General features: G+C 35.7%; 1 protein-coding gene across 10 annotated transcripts in view; it reads left to right on the top strand.

Moving 5' to 3' along the window:
- Window positions 1-14940, top strand: part of UBAP2 (ubiquitin associated protein 2) — a 128773-nt gene that overhangs the window by 19750 nt on the left and 94083 nt on the right. For all 10 annotated transcript variants that reach the window (XM_078152992.1, XM_078152993.1, XM_078152994.1 and 7 more), the window contains exon 2: window positions 3907-4046. In XM_078152992.1, the coding sequence (XP_078009118.1) occupies window positions 3948-4046 (99 nt within the window). In that variant the 5' untranslated portion in view covers window positions 3907-3947. The remainder of the gene's footprint in view (window positions 1-3906; window positions 4047-14940) is intronic.

Here is a 14940-nt window from a genome sequence, read left to right as displayed (position 1 = left end):
TCTTAATCTATCTGTATACCACTGCTGAATTAGTCTAATTACCCCGCTCCGAAACCCTTTGAATTAAATTCATTGCCGCCCACAGTCTGGCCTCCAGCCTACTTTAATTTTATTTCATCCTGCACAACTGTAGATATCCTACACTTCAAATTTTGTTCCCTAGATATGCTTGGAGAATGCCCACATACCTTTCTAAATTCCACTCTTTTTCCTTTAAAAGTCTGTCTAAAATTAGACTTCGATGAAATCTTTTGCCTCTCTTACAGCCATAGTATTTTATTTGTATTTTTAAAGGTACTGGCCACATTTTCTTTTATTTTATAGTTACTTGCATACTCCTTATCTATCCCTACACTATTTGAAAGGTTTTTTTTTAAACTCTTGAAGGCAGGTATTTTTTAGACATTTCTGCAAACCTTGTCTAGCCGAGTACGTTTTGTTAAGTTGCAGCCAACTTGGTTGAAATGCAGTTCTGTTAATATGGCTTGTATATAATTGGAAGTTTTTCCCCTGTTCTGTGTTTTATTTTGACTTTTCTATATATTAGAGTTAAAATATTGTTAAATTTTAAATAAAAATCTGGTTTTTAGATGAATGTTAATTTTTCTCCACCTTTGGTGAAGCACACCATTTAATGTAGACATTAGATACAAAACACAGATGGGAGGGGCGGGCAGAACATAAACTGATCACTAAATATATCTAGTCAGTCTTGATTCTGACTCTGCTATGTCTCCTCTCATCTTGAAGTTTTTCCATAGTAGTTCCAGTGAACAGGACAGGTTGCCCGAAATTGGGCAAGAGGCATATATCCTTAAGGGAAATGGCAATTTGCTATATAAGATTCTATTTAATTGCTAAATTATGAAGAGTGTTTGTTCTCCCTATTCAGGGATACATTTGAACATTGAGAGAGGTTTTTTTTTTTTTGGTAGGAACCTTAAACAGCTTATTCATTATAATTATATTACTTTAGAACAGGAGTTTTTAGTCTGAGGTTTGTGAGCTTTTTAAAAAATGTTATATTTCAAAGTAATTGGTTTTCTTTGTAATCCTAAGTATTTCCTTTTATTTAAAAACGTAAAGTAAAAAAAGTATTCTTTGATCTGCATTCAGACTCCATCAGTTTTTTCTCTGGAAGTAGATAGCATTTTTCATGGTAAGTCCTTCAGAATTGTTTTAGATCATTGTATTGCTGAGAATAGCTAAATCATTCACAATTGACAATTGTACGAAATGGCTTGTTACCATGTACACTGTTCTGGTTCTGCTCACTTTACTTTGCATCAGTTCATGTAAGGTTTTCCAGGTTTTTCTGAAAGCATCCTAAATAGTTATAATTAATAATCACTATGTAAAATATTTGATAGCATTTGACTGCAAGTCACGAAACATGGGTTCTCATCTTAGCTTTGCCACCAGTTAGCTGTGTGACCTAAGGCAAGTCATCTAGCAATTTTATGTCTGCTCATCTTTCATAGGAAAGAATAAGACTAAAATATTCTGAGGTTCCTTCCAAGCCTAAAATTTTATATTCTTTATAATCAGCACTTACCCATTGAGGAATGCTGAAAAGAGTAGGAGTAAAAGATGTCATCAAGGAATTGTGTGATAGGAAGAGAGAGATTAGTTGGTCATGTGATGGGCATTAAGGATAACAGATGGATTCACTGTTACCATTGATGGAAAGAGAAAGTAATGATTTAAAGAAAGAAAGTCTCTGCAAATGGACCATACTGGTGAACAATGGGAGGGCATGGACAAGAATAACACTGCATTGCAGACAGCAGTGGGTTGTGATCTGCTTTGTTGGTGAGAGCTTCCAAATTGATAAGAACACAGAACCATTTGAGAATGACATGTATGTTTTAACAAGGGGCTCTATTCATCTAGCCCACTTTTGCTTTCCTTGATTCTGCAGTTAAGTTGTGATGCTGAATTTATTCCTATGGTAACAGATTGATGTCAGTTAGTGGATGTGAGTAACCTGCAGAGTTAGTCAGGAGGAAAATCCAGGTTGGTTAAGGAATAGATATCTTCCTGAAATACAAATACTTAATAATCAAGGTGCCATCAGTCTAATAATAGGAAGTTCTTTGCATCTGTGAACTTTTTTCTTGCTTTTTAAAAATAATTTACTATTGTATTTTTCCTCAATTACATGTAAAAACAAATTTTAGCAGTCATCTTTAAAATTCTGAGTTCCAATTCTCTTCCTCCCACCCCCCCTTCCTTTGAAAAGGCAAGCAGTCTGCTATAGGTTATACATGTGCAGTCATGTAAAACATATTTCCATATTAGTCATATTGCTGAAGAAAACATAGACACCCCCCCTCCCCCAAAAACTCAAGAAAAATAAAGTTAAAAAGTATGCTTTGATTTGTATTCAGACACCATTACTTCTTTCTCTGGGGATGAATAACATTTTTCATCTTAAGTCCTTCGGAGTTGTTTTGGATCATTGTAGTGCTGCGAATAGTTAAGTCATTCACAGCTGGTCATCTTATAGTATTGTTGTTACTGTGTACAGTGTTCTCCTGGTTTTTCATTTTGCATCAGTTCATGTAAGTCTTACCAGGTTTTTTTGAGAGCATCCTGCTCATCGTTTTTTATGGCACTATAGTTTCCATCAGTCATATACCACAAGTTGTTCATCCATTTCTTCTGTGAACTCTTACTTGTTTAAGAACTACATTGAAATTTCTTCCTTTGAAACAGAATTACTTCCAGGGAGAAATTTGAATGGAAAAGAGGGAGGTGTAATTTGACTTACTCAGATGTATCACCTATTTTTTGGTGATAGCTAATCAGCTGTCTATAGAAAGATTGCTAGTTACAAATTTATACTTGTGAGATTAAACATCCTTTGCCTACCTTATTTTCCCGTATGTGAATTGAAGTCAAAAACTCTGTTTCTGTTTTCTGTGACTCAAAGCCCTGCTCATTGTTTTTTCTCCATACTCTAGTACCTGTTTGCTAATTCCTGCAAAGGCACAAACTCATCAGTAATTCTATTTCTGGACTTCTATAATATAAGGATCTTGAATAGTTTCTGTATCTAAAGTGGCTAATAAGTAACTCCTTAAGGAAGCCATGATAAAGATCCTTCCTATTCATTGACCTTCTTGGTAAAATTTGTTTTTACCTTCCTTGAAGGAGGGTACTGACATGATTTGATAGTTCAAATATGATTACTTTAGCCTCCTTTGCAAATTTATAATTTGTTAAGTGGTTCCTTTGTTTAGATGCCTTGGACTCTACTGTAAAGTAGAACAGTATTGTGGGGGAAATCCTAACTACATAGGCATTATTGCCTTTGTGGAATTAGTTTCAGGGAAATTGTCAAATGGATAGGAAAAAAGGCCAAGAAAAGTAGGGTCTTTGGTATGAATGAAGCTGTAGAAAGTAGGAACTGCCTGTAATTTTATTTAGCATTTGAGAGCTCCCACTTGCGTGGGAGTTCTGCTGAAAATATTATTCCTAAACCACTAAATGGAATGAATAAATGAGTATTCTACCAGAAAATATTATTGTCAGTAAAGAAAAAAGTGCAACTTTTAGAAAATAACTTTAAATATATTGTGTGTGTGTGTTTTGTTTTGTTTTTAGGCAGTTGGGGTTAAAGTGACTTACCGGGGGTCACACAGCTACTAAGTGTCAAGTGTTTGGTCTGAGGCTGGATTTAAATTCAGGTCCTCCTGATTTCAGGGCCGCCACTCTATCCACTGTTCCACTTAGCTGCCCCCCCCCCCGTGTGTTGTTTTTTTTCCCTCTCCCCTAGCAATAAAAAGTATTTTCTTGTATAGGTCTTAGATTTTTCTGACTGTTGCCTTTTTCTCATGTAATAAGGGAGCTTTCTTTACTCAGATGTGTCTGAAATGCTTTATTCTGATTTTTTTTTTACAGATTTTCTATTTTGTACATACGTTGTTTTGTATATACTGTATATGATGACTTCAGTGGGCAGTGAACGTTCCCGGGGCACTCGGGATAAAACTCAGATTTCAACCACGCAGATGACACAGCCACAGAAACAAATAGTACAGGTAAGTTTTATTCGTCTTTAGTGGAGTAAAGTGATTTAATCATAAATATATAGCTACCTTTCCTTATTAGGGAAACATTTTTTTGGGCGGGGGCAGGGCGGGGATTCAGTAGAAAGATTCAGCAGAGCTTTGAAACACATTGAGACCCCCTGCCAGGAGAAATTTGCATTCCTAGGCATACTTCTTGATATCTTGTGGCTTCTCTCTGCTGTTTTTGTATCACTTGGCTGTAGACTCAGGGACAATAAACTGTTACTTTCAGACTAAGCAAAACTTAGGGAGATGAATTTGATACACAGTTGTGAAGGGTACATTAAAGCCATTAATTTGGACCAGCTGAGGAAATAGCTTTGATTAGTTTTATTCTAAGGTGATCAAAATTTGTTAATTTCAAATGCAATAGTACCATAACAAGTAATAATGTTTTCTAGCCTAGGCTTGTTTTATTCAGATGAATTGTGATTAGCAGCAAATGTTAAATCTACTAAAGTCATCTGTTGATCATCTTAAATCAATTAAGTAAGCTCCCCAAAATTTTATGTATATTGTTATTTTGCTTGACAAATCCTTGTAAACAGTATACAGGTAGCTAATTTGGAACAGGTGAGGCTAGATTGGTATTTGAATTAATGGAATCTATAGTAGTAAAATTGTATTCACATGCCAAATATATGTGACTCTTTTAGGGACAGCCTTGCGGCTCTGTGGATAGAGTAATGGGTCTTGAGTCAGGAAAACTCATGTTCTTGAGTGCAAATGTGACCTTAGACACTCACTAGCTGTGTGACCCTGGCCAAGTCACTTAATACTGTTTGTCTCAGTTTCTCATCTGTAAAATGAACTGGAGAAGGAAATGGCTAACTACTCTAGAGTCTCTGCCAGGAAAACCCCAAATGAGATTACCAAGAGTCAAGACAAGACTGAAGTGACTGATCTAGTACCCCTTTTATTGAAGGTGATAAAAAGGTGCTTTATTTTGCATTGTTAATGAACAGTGATGTTTGTGCACCTTCAGAGTGCTTCAGCTATATTATAAAAGATCATGGTGTATTGGCAAGAAGTTATGGGTTCTAATCTTGGTTCTGCCATTTCTTTATCTTTGCAATCTCAGGTAAATCATTTTACTTCAATGGGCTGCAGTCTTCTGTGTAAAATAAGGAGATTGTACTAGTGACCTCTAAAATCTTTAAACTATAAACCTGTGATTCTGTGGTTCTATAAAAGGGATCCATAAGACTGACCTTTTTTTCTTTAAAAAAATATTTTGACTAATGCCTTTTGTTTTTTACATCGTTCATTTTGAACGTCTCATGTTTTATTGGACCTTACCTTGTGACAAAGAAAAACAGTTAAGTTAAAACATACAATATAATAACTCATCTGATAGTATCTATTATATAATATTCTCTTTTATAAGTTCTTGGCCTCTTTTCTTTCTGTTCTCTCTTGGTTTATTTGGTGTTTGATTTCCTTTTAGTGATATTTGCGTTTATATTGTGTTTATTGTGTAAATATGCTCTTAGTTTTGCTTATTTTATTCTATTTGTATAAATGTTTCCATGTTTCTCTGAATGTCATTTCTTACTGCACCGTGATATTCCATTAATATACCAGTTTTCAAATTATCAACTTAACACTAAAAATGTTTTAATGTAGAAAGAGCAGAAATATTATTTTATATGAAGCTGTAAAATATTAACATGTACATTAGATTTGAGATGGTAGTAATTACAGTAGCTAGCATTTTATATATAACCCTTTAAGGTTTGCAGAGGGCTTTATTTATGTTCATTCATTTGATATTCACAACAGCCCTGTGAAGTAGTACCCATTTTACAAATGAGTAAATTGAGGCACAGTTAAAGGAATTGCCCAGGGTCACATAACCTGGTAAATGTTTGAAGCAGGATTCAGTCTCAGGGCTTTCTGGCTGCAAGGCTTGTGCTATCTGCTGTGCCACTTACATACCCTAGAAAACCTGTTAAGAAACCTACACTGCTTGCCTGTTCCCTTTTAAACTTTTCTTCTGCTGTTCTTTATATTTTAAAATATTACATTGAAACCTCTTTTCCTTTTTTTTATCTCTGTGAGCCAAGTGCTTTCATTCTCACAACTCCCCTTCACCCCCCATGCCCGTTCCTATCTTCTCCATATGCCCAAATAAAAGCCCTCTCTTGTAACAGACAAGTATAGTCAAGCAAACCAAATTTGCCTTGTCTGAAAATGGACATCATCTTCTGCCCCCCCAGTTGTCACCTGTCTTCTAAGAGGTTGGAAGCATTCTTCAACATCAGAATTCTGAATCCTTTCGAAGCTATTTTTCTTTTTTGTTGTAGTTAATAGTATAAATTGTTCTTTTGTATTCTACAGTTTTTTCAGGTGTTCCCAAATAATGAACACCCAGTTAATTTTCAATTCTTTATTGCCTCAAAGAATCCTGTTGTAAATATTTTATTACATATTGGGGCTTTGTTTTTGCATTTGACTTCCTTGTGGTGTATGCCCAGTTGTGGAATTACTGAGCCATATGGATATGGACAGTTCCAGTAATTTTTCTTGTATGATTCCAAGTTGGCATCCAGAATGGTTTAATCACTTCATAGCTCCATCAGTAGTTCTTACCTTTAACAATCCCTTCAGCACCGTTTTTATCTTTCATCTTTGTGAAATATACCGGTGTGTTGATCTAATGTGCGTTTCTTTTACTATTTGTGGTTTAGAATAGGAGTGTGAAACTCAGTAGAAATGGGGCTCACTATAATACCAAATAAGGATCCCTGTAGCTACATATTGACTTAGTTTTAAAATGTAATATTATTTATGTTTTATGGTATTATTTATTTTGTTAAACATTTTCCAATTAAAATTTAGGGTTTTTTTGTGCTGCTTTCAAATACACTATAGGCAGAGGTACCTCTGATTTAGATTATTTTTGATGTGGTCATTTATAGTTTGCCATTCTTTTGAAAATATTTGGTATCTTGTGATTGCTTATGTATTGGGGTATGGCTCTTGGTGGTATGTAGGTGGTGGTGGGGGGTATATTTGTGTCAGTTCCCAGTATATTTTGGATATCAGACTTCTGTCACAAGGTGTGGTGCAACTTTTTTCTTTTATACTGTTTCTCCTGTCCATATCAATTAAATTATACAAAACCTTTATCTCTTGTTTAGTTAATTATGACTAATCTTTTGACCACTATTTGTTCTTCTTTTGGGACTTAATTTTTTTGATTGATGCTTTTTTAAAAATCCCCTTCATTTTGAGGAATTTTATTGTAGCATGTTGGCAGCTGCTCTCTTTTATCCCTTACCCCTCCAAAGAAGAAAAAATTCATAACAAAACAAATCCTCCTATTTAGTATCACCTTTGTTGGAACACTAATACATTCATAATGCTCAGTTATCCTGGAGTGTCAAGTTATAGAAACATAACCAAGAAGATGTTATCAGAGAAGTAACTTATGGTTTGGGTCTCGATCTGGAGACATTAAAAATGGTTTTGGGGCAAGTGGCATGTTTCTCTCTTTTTTCGGGGGGGAATGGGGTTAAGTGACTTGCCCAGGGTCACACAGCGAGTAGGTGTTATGTATCTGAGGCTGGATTTGAACTTAGGTGCTCCTGAATCCAGGGCTGGTGCTCTATCCACTGCACCACCTAGCTGCCCCCTTGTTTCTCTTTTTTTAACCATTACAGCCTATGTGAGTTATGGAGGACAGAATAAAGTACTGTAACAGTACTTTAAATAACAGTAGAATGAGCTAGTGAAACATTCATCTGAGTGTGTTGTCTGACAGTTACTAATAGTGGTAAATGTTAAAAATGAAGAGTAGTTTTAGAAATTCTCTTCAGTGAGTATAAATGACTGATGACAACTGCTTTTCCTCCTTTCTAGAATGAGACAGTTTATTCATCTCTTAGGTACTTTTCATAAAAATATTTTTTGGTTCTAGAATAGAAGACATTTGCCTGCCTTCTCTTAGGTTAATATCTTTTATTCTGGTGGTATTTTCCTTGTAGTTGTGATGATAATTATAAAATTAATTCAGACTGTGCATTGGAAAGACAAATACTGAAGCCGAAGCTCAAACACTTTGGCCACGTTAATGAGAAAACACAGGACTCATTGGTAAAAACCCTGATGTTGGTAAAGAATGAAGGTAAAAGGAAAAGGGGACAGCAGAGGATGAGATGGATAGTGTCATGGAAGCAACAAACATGAGGTTGGACAGACTATGGGAGATAGAGGTGGATTGCAGGGCCTGGTGTGCTAATGGTCCATGAGGTCATGAAGAGTTGGATGTGACTGAATGACAGAGCAACATCGTAATTATAAAACTATTGTATTCCACCTCAAACCCTTATTTGCTATGTGACCCTTAACCTCTGCCTGCTTTAGTTTCCTCAGCTGTAAAATAGGGATAATTATAGCAACTACTTCCAAGAGTTGTAATGATCATGAGGCCATAATATTTATAACGTGCTTAGTTAGCACAGTGCCTGGCACATGACAGGCACTTAATAAAAGCTTGTTTCCTTACTTAAAAAACAAAAACAAAACAAACAAAAAACCAGAACAGCAAAACTTCCTTATCAGTGTTTGGTAGTGTTATATCAGCATATCTGACGAATTTAAACAATCTAGCTAGCATTAACCGTCACTTAAAAATCTAAATAGAGCTAGTTTCTGGGAACCTAGTTGAAAGGCTCTTCTTCCTCTAATGAGGTGACTTTGGGCAAGTTATTTAATCTCTCTGGGGCCTTGGGTTCCTCACCTATAAAATTAAGTCATTTTGACTAGATAATATTTAAGGTCTCTTTTTTTATGTGACTCTTGAAATGTAGGTATTTAGAATATGTTTGACCCAAAACTGAAAGAGCTATACTATGAATAACTCAGTATGAACATGGTTTCATCACTAAAGAATATGTGAGTAGGTAAAACAGTTAACATATCAAAATAAAAGAGAAGGAAGCCTCAGGAAATCCTGTACCATTTATTTATTGTCAGCTAAAGGATGATAAAATATATTTTATAACATTTCTTTCTCTTTTTTTTTGTATTTTAATGAAGTTTTCTCTGCTTGTTTGAACCCTATTGAATTTTCTCTAGCCATTATTTTAGAGAATACTAAAATCAATCTGGAGTGTTTCTGTATGTAATTTGTGTATATTTAAAGTAAAAATCTTATTTTTAAGGTGTTTTCAGCTTAAATTTTTTCTTCCTCTGGGCTGTCATTTCTTGATTTTTTTTGTTTGTTTGTTTTGTTTTTCCTTTTGGATTCACACAGAAAGGTTCTCCAGAGAAAAAATTTTCTGGGTTGGGGGAGTAATATTTAGGTGCCGTGGATTAGAGAACATGGATTTAACATCAAAAGAAATGTCTATCAGGTAAATAGGGCCTTTCATTTGAAAGTGGTAGATCTTTTAGTTTTTCGCATGAGGATATATAAGGTCAATTTACATTATTTATTTTGAGGAAGACTTAACTTTTTCATTTTAAGCTACAAACCTATATCAGTATTATATTCACAGAGCACTACTTTGTACCCTACTTTGGATAGTCATGTTAAAAGTCATCAATTACAGTCCTGTAGTTGTTAACTTTTGTGACAATTCAATTACTGAATTTTACCTAGTATATGACAATTAACTTAGATTTGTTATGATAGAATTACTATGTTAAGTGCTAGACTGAAATGTTTTGTTTTTATGTAGATTCCTGCTGTCAGTGTTTTCATTCAGTTAATTGATTTGTAATTCATTACATAATTTCTAGAATATTTAATCCTCCCAGTATTTCTTCCCCCAAGTTTCTCAAATGTATTAGGAAATTTGTTATTTCAGAACCTAGATAAAAATTCAAGGGTGTACTCTTCCAAGATCATTTGGGAATTTATTCTTTTGTGTACTTTGGGAACTTCCTGGAAGCTTCCTGAAAAGTACCTTTCATTCTTTCTTTTTCCCTTTTTGCCTACTGCTTCCCTGCTGAATATGTTTGGCCTTGTTGCTCATGTGTTTCATTCACTGGTCAGTCTTGTAGGGTGTTTTGCACAGTTCACTATTCTTTTAGGCACTTAGGTTCCACACATTTAATTACATAATACTGCATTTGGTGCCCAAAGGTAATAATCACAAATATAAGAGAACATTATGAAAAGCAAAATGGATAATTTTGATTACATTAAATTGAAAAGTTTTTGCACAAACAAAGCCAGTGCAACTAAGATTAGAAGGAAGGTAGAAAATTGGGAAAGAATTTTTACAACCAGTCTTTCTGATAAAGGCCTCATTTCTAAAATATATAGAGAATTAAGACAAATTTATAAGAACACAAGCCATTCCCCAATTGATAAATGGTCAAAGGATATGAACAGACAGTTCTCAGATGAAGAAATTAAAGCCATCTATAGTCATATGAAAAAATGCTCTAAATCATTATTGGTTAGAGAAATGCAAATCAAAACAACTCTGAGGTACCACATCACACTTATCAGATTGGCCAACATGACAAAACAGGAAAATGATAAATGTTGGAGAGGTTGTGGGAAAATTGGAACGCTAATACATTGTTGGTGGAGTTGTGAAATGATCCAACCATTTTGGAGAACAATTTGGAACTATGCCCAAAGGGCTACAAAAATGTGCATAGCCTTTGATCCAGCAATAGCACTTCTAGGGCTATATCCCATAGAGATCAAACAAATGGGAAAAGGACCCACGTGTACAAAAACATTCATAGCAGCTCTTTTTGTGGTGGCAAAGAATTGGAAATTGAGAGGATGCCCGTCAATTGGGGAATGGCTGAACAAGTTGTGGTATATGAATGTAATGGAATACTATTGTTCTATAAGAAATGATGAACAGGCTGACTTCAGAAAAACCTGGAAAGACTTATATGGTCTGATGCTGAGTGAAGTGAGTAGAACCAAGAGGACTTTGTATACAATAGCAGCCACGTTATGCAATGACTAAGAATGTTAAACTGAACCCTTCTCAGCATTACGAGTATCTAAGACATCTCCAGAGGCCTCGGGATGGAAAATGCTGTCCACATCCAAAGAAAGAACTATGGAAGTCGAATCTCTTTCACTTATTTTTACCCTCAGTTGAGTTTTGTTTCATCTTTCTGATGGCTCCTCCTATTGGTTTTAATTTTTACTTACAACTTCACTAATGTGAAAATATGTTTAATGGGAATGTAAATGTAAAGCCTATGTCAGATTGTGCACCGTCTTGGGGAGGGTGGGGGGGAGAAAAAGGGAGAAAAAATTTTCTACTCAAAAGCATATGGAAAAAAAAATTTTTTAAAAGTCCTTCAAAAAAATAAATTAAGAAGAAATAAAACATTAAGGGGATAGGGAGGGTGGAGAGGAAAAGGAAGGAATCTCTAAAGGGCAGGGTGAGGGAATAGGTTATAAGGGGCTATAGAGGGGTGTTTAGATTTATGGGAAGAGGAGGATAGGGGAGTGATACTTGCAGAAGTGTAGGGTAAGGGAAGGACAAGGTAGTGGGCAGAAGTAGAGGAATCATGAAGGACAGGCAACAGGAGATATGCACAAAGATAAAGAGTCGAATTTTGGAAAGTATATGTCTCTATATGTGAGTTTATATGTTTATATACGTCTGTGTAAATATCTATAGCAATAGAGAAATATATTTACGCTCCACTGTAGCCTTCAAGGCGTGTGCGGTTTGGTGGTGGCGAAAGTGGGAAAGAAAAGAACAAAGTTTAAAAAGTGCAGGGCACAGAATAAAACTTAGGAGGAAGCCAATAAAAGATGGACAGTACTCGGGAAAAAAAAATCACAAATATATTAAGATTGAATGGATCAAGTAAGTGATAACGTCTTAAGTTTTCCTGATACTCATTCTTACTGTACTTTCTGTTTTCTTATTATCACAAGGCTCAGTCTTTGGCCACTGCTCTTCTTTTCTTTCAGTGTTCTTTGCCTTGAAGAAATAAAAAAAAGATGTGATGACCAACTATTATGTTGATTCTCAGATCTATATCTGCAGCCCTTGTCTTGTTGCATTCTATACTCCCAATACCTGTACTACTAAAAATGTAGTATTAGGCTACCACTGTCCTCTCAGGCTCAACATAGTATTTACAAATCTGCTTTCTACTTTTGTTTACAAATAGTTATGCTCCTTCCCAACTTTCGTATTTCTGTGAATGACACTGTTTGCAAAGCATTGAACTTCTTAAATGTTGGCTTCTTAGCTTTCTTTTTTCAGTAAATCCTCTCAGTTCTTATCCATCTTTTTAAAAATTTTCACTGCTGCCATCTCGCCCTAAATCCACATCTACTTTATGACTAAACAACTGCCTCAATTTCCTAACTTGCGATAGAGTTCTTAACTTTGGGTATAGTAGAGTGAATTTTGGACCAGGAATTAGAGGAAGATATAGGTTTTGCTATTAACCAGCTGTATATTCATTGGCAAGTTAGTAATCTCTTGGCGTCTCATTCTGTACAATTCTGTCATTCCATATATTTTATAATTCATCCTGGAGAGAACTCTGTCATTGTTGGCCACAGTCTTTTGTCTTTGGCCATTAGCTAAATCTATAATCAGCATGTTTAAGATGAACACAAGAGTTGTGTTGTGTTTCATGACAACTGATTCTTTTTTTAGTGCCAGATCTTGTAGGTTGGAAATATGCACCAAAATTTTATGATAATCCCAGGTCTGGACCAAAAAGTATTAAAACCTTTTTGAGTTCAGGAAATTCTTTCCAGAGAATTGGATGTGCAAGACCTCGGAAATAACCTGGGAATTATTTCCTATGGAAAAAGACTTGTAGGCATTGTTCATAACAAACTTGGTATAGCCTGTATGATTCATTCCTAAAAAGACTAATAATGCAGATTTGGGTAGCATTAATAGAAGCACAGTGTTGAAACTGAGTTAATGGTCTCACTGGCCTGTGGTGTTAAAAATGCCTGTGTTCAAGTCTTATTTCTGATGCATATTTGTTATTATAAGTTGCAGAGTAACTGATTTGTATTGGCAAGAGATGATTCTCAGCAGGAATTTCCTATACCAGTCAACTTGCAGGTCTGGACCAAAACAAAAAAAAAATTTTTTTAAGATTGTTGGAAATAAGGCCTTAGAGAAATAAAGCCTTCTAATTAAAAACAAAACTGAGCTCGGAGTGAGTGAAGAATCGTTTATTACAGTTCTTGTGAGAGAACCAGGCAAAACCTCTTGGAAGAAACTGAGCCAATTACAGAAGCGAGAAAAAGTTTTATACTGTTAGAACACCACGACTCCTCCCTTCCAGGCCTGGATTGGCCCGTTCCTTTCCAGGTTACAATCTTACACATCCACCCATCCCATGTCCCCTTGACATGCCCCCCCACATCCCTCATCATCCAAAAGCCTTTGTCCTACTTAGGGCTAGTTAAAACCGGCTCTGCCCTCTAGAACTTTGGGGCCCTTCTCATTGGCTTGCCCTTTCAAGGTTTTGCAAGCTTGTTAAAACAATGTAACTTGTTATTACCAAATTCTTTGCAGATGTTGTAAGATGTCAAAGGTTATCTTAAATTATGGGAGCATGATACCTTGTCCCTTACAAGATGAATGGTGGGACAGCTGAGTGGTGCAGTAGATAGAGCATAGAGCTCCAGCCTTGGAGTCAGGAGGACCTGAGTTCAGATGTGGCCTCAGACACTTGTCACTTACTAACCATGTGATCCTGAGCAAGTCACTTAACCCCAAATGCTTCACCAAAAAAAGAAAAAAAGTGTGAATACTGACAACCTGAGGCTATAAAGAGGGGTCTGGAATCTCACATGCATAGCATATTTGGCTAATTGGGAATTGTCTAACCCAGAGATTCTGAAAGTTGGCCTTGGGGGGCACTGGAATAGATGGGGGGGCGCGATAGCCTCAGGTGCAATTGGGGGACCTAGAGTAAAAACCGTTTCATCTATTGTGTAACAGAGTTAAAGTTGTAGTGATTACATCGTTTTCCAAATAAACACGCAGAATGCAAGCTATAACCGATTAGTGATGTGGCTGCTTATAAGTCTTAGCAAGCAGGTGTTGGCAGGTGAACAGGTCCCACATTGTTGGGAAGTCCAGCATGCATAGGCAGGAATATGTGCATGTAATGACTTATTTACGATATGATACTGTCTGGTTACGTGACACAATATTGTGTCATCAAAATTTCAGTGCAGGAAAAAACCCACAAATTTATGATAAATTATTAAATTTAAGATATATCATTTCAAAAAATGGGATGCTGAGTAATTTTTTTAAAGAGGGTGGTAAGCCAAATAAGTTTGGGAATCTCTGGTCTAACCAATAGAAAAGTAGATTTGGAAAACAGAGTAGTTCTCTTTTTTTGTTTGAAGGACTGTCCGAGATGTAATTTATGTAGTTTGTAGAGATAGACCAGGAACCCAGTAATGGGGAAACAGATTTAAATGCAAGGCAAGAATTTTTATAACAAGATTTTACAACAGATTAAGCTTCCCTGCTTAAGTACTGGTCTCCCTGTCACACTGGAAGTATTCAAGCAAAGACTGGATGATATGAACAATAGTTGAGAAAAGGATTTTTTTTTAATTTGGTGGGAGGTTTAACTAGATGAATTCCATTCCCTTCCATTTTCAGGATTTTTATTCTGTTCATTAAAATGAACTTTTCTGTTGAACCACGTTTGTCTTTTACCAGTGTAGTTAAGTTCATAAAAGCTTATCTTCAGTTGGCTGACTCTCAACACTGTATTTGTATGGAGGTCATGAGTTGGGTTACTAGAAAGTGCCTACACCAAAATGATAGAGCCTTGAAGAGTCTATTGACATTTAATTATTTGTTACATTACTTTCAGTTATGTGTGTGAGAACTAGATTTTAAGGTCCTCTGAGGTAAGTCAT

This window comes from Phascolarctos cinereus, unplaced genomic scaffold (genome assembly GCF_003287225.1).
Source record: "Phascolarctos cinereus isolate Bilbo 61053 unplaced genomic scaffold, phaCin_HiC Scaffold_4;HRSCAF=312, whole genome shotgun sequence".
NCBI lineage: Eukaryota > Metazoa > Chordata > Mammalia > Diprotodontia > Phascolarctidae > Phascolarctos > Phascolarctos cinereus.
The sequence above is the reverse complement of the archived record's forward strand: the minus strand, read 5'-3'. Positions and strand labels throughout refer to the sequence as shown.